This window comes from Humulus lupulus, chromosome 2 (genome assembly GCF_963169125.1).
Source record: "Humulus lupulus chromosome 2, drHumLupu1.1, whole genome shotgun sequence".
Classification (NCBI taxonomy): Eukaryota; Viridiplantae; Streptophyta; class Magnoliopsida; order Rosales; family Cannabaceae; genus Humulus; species Humulus lupulus.
This window is the reverse complement of record NC_084794.1, coordinates 154,294,341-154,300,669: the sequence shown is the minus strand read 5'-3', so window position 1 is coordinate 154,300,669 and position 6,329 is coordinate 154,294,341. Positions and strand designations below refer to the sequence as shown.

Genomic DNA, 6,329 nt, shown 5'->3' with positions numbered 1-6,329 from the left:
GCCGAGATACTTTTGTGGCCGCGGCCACCAACTTTCCGTAGCCGTGACCTGCATTAATTTTTTTTTCTTAAAAATTGATTTTTGAATGTATTTTTAGTAGGTTAATAGAAAAATCTCATATCTTTTTTTTAATCAAGAAGGGAAAATTTATTGATCAAACTCACGAAGAACAGCCAAAGGCAGGAGAAAAGAACTCCCCCAACAAATTAAAATCTATGGACAAACTCTAACATTTGTCTCTCTCTAGAAGACAACTTCCTAGAATTAAAATTAAGCACTCTGGCTTTAACAGTAAACCGAATCAAGCTATCTATTTTAGAAACAGAATAACAACTATTATGAAAGCAACACTTGTTCCTATTTAACCAGATAAAATAGATGGAAGCAACAAGAGCCGCGGCCACCACCTGAAACAACCAATCTCTACTGTAACCAGCCAACCACACACGCCAATCTTCAAATTTACAAGGCCAAATCGCCTCGCCCAGCAAACTATAAATTGTCCATGTGACCATCTTAAAGAAAATACACTCAAAAAAAAGATGGGAGTGAGACTCATTAACATGAACACAAACAGGACAGAGCAGAGAAGAGATATTCACATGAGAGTAATGGAGTAAATCTCTAGTGAGTAAATGATTGTTGACTGCTTGCCACAAGATGAATCTATGCTTAGGAGCTGATAGTTTGTACCAAACCAAACTCACATAATAAACCTTCTCACCAGGGAGAAAATGATTATAAAGCTTGCCCAACCGAAGTTTACCGTGCACTTCACCAACTGCCAAAGCTGGCTCAAACACAGAATTACAAAGCTTAATCAGCTTCCTCCAATACCAGTTATCATCCTGCTTCAAAATATAATCCCAGAGTTGAGATCCTTTTAAATAAATGTTGTTCACCCATTTCATCCACAACTGGTCCTGCTTAGAGGAAATAGCCCAAATAAATTTAGAAGCAAGAACTTATTCCATGCTGGCCCTTCTCGAAATCCCAGGCCTCCATAATCCTTCAAACGACAAACAAAGTCCCAAGAAGAAAGATGGAATTTGCTTCAGGATCCCTTCACACCACACAAGAAATTTCTACACATCCAATCAATATCTCTAACCACACCCTGAGGCAACAAAAAGATACTCATCCAATAGATTCGGATCCCCAACAAAACAGATTGAACCAATTGAGTCCGACCAGCATAAGAGAGGTTCCAGCTTGCCCAGTTATTAAGACGTAATCTAATCTTCCTGAGGATAATGCCGAAGTTAGAGGCTTTACATTTGGTAGGCCTCAGCGGAACTCCTAGATACTTCAGAGGAAATGATCCTTCAATCATATTAGTGCAATTCAGAACAGAAGCTTTAGCAATTTCTGACAACTCTCCAAGGTAGATATGAGATTTATTGTGGTTGATAGATAAGCCCGAAACCTTTTGAAATTTAGCAAGCTCTCTATGAAGGATCTGCACTAATTGAGAATTAGCTTTGCAAAAGATAAGCAGATCATCAGCAAAATAAAGATTAACAAGGTTTATAGATTTGCACATAGGATGAAATCTGAAACCTTTCTTCTTGGAGGCTTTCATCAATATTCGGGTAAGGTAATCCATCACAATAACAAAGAGCATAGAAGAGATTGGGTCTCCTTGCCTAAGACCTTTGCCACCCTTAAAATGTCCTTGAATTCTACCATTCATCACTAATGAATAGGAAGTACCCCTCAAGCAAACCATGATCCATCCAATGAATCTACTAGGAAAGCAAAGAGCATTTAATAAATTCTCCAAGAAATCCCAATCAATAGAATCATGTGCTTTACTAAGATCAATCTTCATAGCACACTGAGGAAAACTATTTTTCCTATTAAACTCCTTAATCAAATCTTGAAAGATAAGAACATTGTAGGCAATAGATCTATGCTTAATAAACACACCTTGGTTTTGATTAATCAAAGAGGGAAGAACTGTAGGTAACCGACCACAAAGCATCTTAGAAATGCAATTATAGATAGTAGTACATCAAGCTATAGGTATGAAATCAGCTGCATTAGTTGGTTGGTCCACCTTAGGAATAAGCACCAGAAGTGTTTCATTTAAACTTTGAGAAATTTCGCCTGTTTCAAAAAAATCAAGGACAGCCAAAGACACTTCCTTGCCTATATCTTTCCACGAGTCTTTGAAAAAACCAGCCCCATACCCATCAGGACCAGTGCTCTTGACTGAATGGATGCTAAATAAGGCAACTTTAACATCATGAATGGAAAAGGCTTAATTAACTCCAGCTGGGTATCAAGATCTAAAACCGGACCAAAAGTGATACTTTGAGGGTCAATATGACCATTAGCCCTACTAGCACAGCCCAGGAAACTCTGAAAATGCTGAAGAAAATGAAGAGTAACCATCTCATAGTCATCTACAATTGTACCATCAGCAGAAATGAAAGAAACTATCCTGTTGGCAACTTTCCTTTTCTTCAAACTAGCATGAAAATAAGAAGAATTTTCATCCCCAAACTTAAGTCAAGTGATTTTACTCTTTTGGCGAAGAAAACTCTCATAGATTTTCTCTTGCCTATTAAACTCCAAATAAGCTTCTCTTTCTGCAGAAATCAAAGAAATATTAGGATCAGCATACAGATTAGACTAGGCCTGTTGGAACAAGTATTTACTTCTCTGAAAGTTACAACCAACATCACCCATAACCCTCCAGTTAAACCTCCTTCAAACATGTTTGAGCTGAACCAGTTTCTCAACTAACTTCGCCAATCCACTGCCCTCAGTACAGAGAGGTTTGGACCAGCTATCTAACACTGTTTCCCTGAATTGAGCATGAGAAGACCACATGTTATAATATCGAAACAGCTTAACTCCCATTCTTCGAACTTTAACATGCTTGATAAGAAGAATGCTATGATCAGAAACCACTTCCCATTGAGAAAAAGCTAAAGCCAATGGAAAAGAATCCAACCAAGCCTCATTTGAGAAGACCCTATGCAACTTATAAAAAATGTGATTCCCCCCTTCTTGATTATTAGACCAAGTAAAGTAAGGTCCCATAATCTTCATTTCTTCAACCAACCTGAGAGCCAGCCATTGTTGGGAATCCTCCATTTCCTTCACTGATATAGGTCTCCCTCCAATTCTATCATTAACATCAAAGGCTGCATTAAAATCCCCCAAGATTATTGTAACGCCCTGGATAGCCAAGACCGCTACACTGTGTGTTTATAAAGTGCCAGGCTTGCTAATCAAGTCATTTAATAAAATCGTGTTATTGAAACTATTGAGGAACTAAGGTTAAAAGAGTTTTGGTCTCAAAAGCTATATTTTCATTAAAGAAAAGATTGTTTATTTACACGGGATCCAAAAAATATAAGTTAAAAGGCCATCTACAACAGTTACAAGGTTCAATACATTAACCAGCCATATTAAGGCAAAACGAGCAGTTAGGGAATCCCTGTCCTGACTCACTCCTCGACCATGGTGATCGAACAGCTGGCTAAGTACATTCCACCTCGGGCTCTCCACCTCATGTTTGGTCCAGCTTGCCTTTGCCTTTACTTGCACCACGTAGCACCCGTGAGCCAAGGCCCAGCAAGAAAACACGACAACAACAGAGCATGAACAATTAACAGACAAATCAATAACTCACATTGCATTTCATAAACTCATGTATATCATCAGTTAGTATAATCAAGTATTCTACATACTAGGCATTTCAGTACGTAGCACACAATTCACAAACGATAACCAGGGCTAGCGCTTACAGGCTGCTCCCTCTGTTATCATGTTGTTTCTAGCTCCCAATGGCCAATTCGCGCCCCGTGCGCTAAAATCATGTACGGTACTCTTAGACCGCTTCTACATGTCCCTTGGCGTAATACCAACTTTGACATGATGTAACTCTCGGGAGCACTTAGTCCCATTACAATCATAAATCCGGGTGCAGTTTTCTTAATTTTGAATTCACTGGTTCCCGATGCCACGAAGCCGCGAGCACGGTCCTCTACCCCGAGCCTTTCCAAAGCCCTAATCACAACACAAATAAAACATCCTTTGCCACTAATCAATCCAAGGCTACCTCCCCGGAACCAAACCCACACTCTCGGAACCCCTAAAACCCTAAAACAATACACCGAAGACATCCCCCGAACCCCCGGAGCAAAGGCCTAAAATTGCAAAAATTCATGTCCTGAAATTGGCCTTGAGCCGCAGCGTAGCCCTGGTGCGCCACGCCGCCCAGCAAGTCAGAGCCCCAATTTCGCCCAAAAGCAGCCTTGCGCCGCGGCGCGCCTTTGCGAGCCCAGAATTCTGGGTTTTCTTTCGCGTTTTTCCCGAACCCAACTCACTCCAAATCACCCCAAACTCCTTCCTAAGTCTCAAAAACAACTCCAAATCCCTAATAGACCTCACAGCAACCTAGAAACATCATGCTCAGGGTCATTCACACAATTATTCCCAAAATTCACTCTTGAGTTTCATGCTTAGTAACTTAAACCAGAAAATTAAAAACAACTTGAACCCAAACCCAAACCACACTCCAAATCCCCTAATCCTTAACAGAGATAAGCTTAGTAATTACTCAGAAACCTTACCTTGAATGGTGAGTCCAACCTCTAGCTTCAAACCTCCTTTCCCTTTGATTACCCAATTCTGAATTCATACAAAACCAGCCACCAACTTGCTTCAATTCACATTCATCATCTAAAAATTCAGACTTGAAACTTAAACATGTTATAGCTAAATCCTTACCTCTGAGTTTTCTTGGCCCAAGCTTGGTTGATAACTTCAAACACCCCTTGATTCTCCTTCCAAGAGTTTAAAATTCTGCTTCTCCTTTCTATCTCCCTTTTGCTCTAATTCTAGGGGTCCACAATTCAGCATAAACCTATTTTTCCAAGTGTTATACGTACTTGTGTTTTTCTTCAGCTCAAACTCACCTATACACTACCAAAAGACCAATTTAACCATCCATTAATATCCCTTACTAACTAGACCTCAAGGCTTACTTGTCCTTTTCCTAGCTTTACAATTCTACCACTTTCCCAATAAAACTTGTTACTCTCTAAAGTTACTAACAGCCACACAAGTTACCAAATCACCAGTTACCATTATCTAGTTTCCTAAGACCGTCTCGGCACGTGCATCACATCGGTAACACCGCACCCACGTGGTACCAATCGCATATCATAATTATCACATAGCGTAATTCACATAGTCATATAACATGCTTAAAATCATAATCATGCATTGTAATCATAAAAATCAAACATAATTCCATCATGCCCTCTCGGCACACTAATCAAGGCCCTTAGAATTTGGGTCGTTACAATTATCCACGGTTTTATAGGTAAATGCAAGTGAGCTAGATCATGCCATAAAATCCTCCTAGTCTCCAAGATGTTAGAACCATACACAATGGTGAGACAAAAGTCTTGATTCCTACTACAAATTCTCACTCTACAATGCAACAATTGAGTATTCTCCTAAATAACAGCAACTTGAGCCAGATGATCTTTCCAAATCAACATAATTCTGCCTTCTAGACACACACTACTATAATACACCCAATCAGTAAAAGAAGAACTCATAATTTCCTTAATTTTGTCCCCCTTGACTTTAGTTTCAATTAAAGCCTCAATACCAACTTTATTTAATCTACAGACATCCAAAACAGATATCTGTTTAATCTTCCTCTTCAATCCTCTAACGTTCCAGCTCAAAATGTTGCAAACTTCATTCAGACCAGTAGGTAGTACCAAATCATTCGAGCTCTTCTAATTTTCTTGTAGAACACTATAAGAATTCCGAGATTGCTCAAAAGGAACCAGTACAGTAGATTTCGCATTCCCAATTCTTTTCGGAATAGACCAACATATATCACTAGGACCAGCACCATCTTGAGAAACTTATTGAGGAGTCTACTGAACCACTCCGGAGCTACACTGCTTTGAACCATCAGCAACTACATTCTTAGATATATCAATTTCTGGTATGCTCTTAGAATCTTTTTTCCTCCAGACGACTCCAACAACAAACTTACATGAGTTAGCAGTATGTCCCAACTTCTTACAATTAGAGAATTTGGTAGGAAGCCATTCATACTCAATAGGTTGTTCCATAACCTAACCCCTCTCATTGAGATAGCTGATGAATTGAGGGAACTTATCTGCTATTTCCATATCTACTAAGACTCGGGCAAACTTTAACATAGACCTATCCTTGGTAATCTTATCTACCATAATTTGCTTACAAATTGTACTAACGAGAGCACTCAAGCACTTAACTCCCCAATATTGTAACCCAAGATCAGGTAATCTGATCCACACCAGTAC

At 39.4% G+C, this 6,329-nt stretch overlaps 1 protein-coding gene across 1 annotated transcript; it reads right to left on the bottom strand.

Moving 5' to 3' along the window:
• Window positions 1-301: 301 nt before the first annotated feature.
• Window positions 302-6,116, bottom strand: LOC133814859 (uncharacterized). Its single transcript, XM_062247768.1, has 8 exons — window positions 5,939-6,116; window positions 2,722-3,155; window positions 2,510-2,594; window positions 2,316-2,408; window positions 2,075-2,214; window positions 1,112-1,984; window positions 717-923; window positions 302-310 (listed from the first exon to the last, which is right to left on the bottom strand). Exons 1-8 carry the CDS (start codon window positions 6,114-6,116, stop codon window positions 302-304), a joined length of 2,019 nt encoding a protein of 672 aa, XP_062103752.1.
• Between the last annotated feature and the right edge of the window lie 213 nt (window positions 6,117-6,329).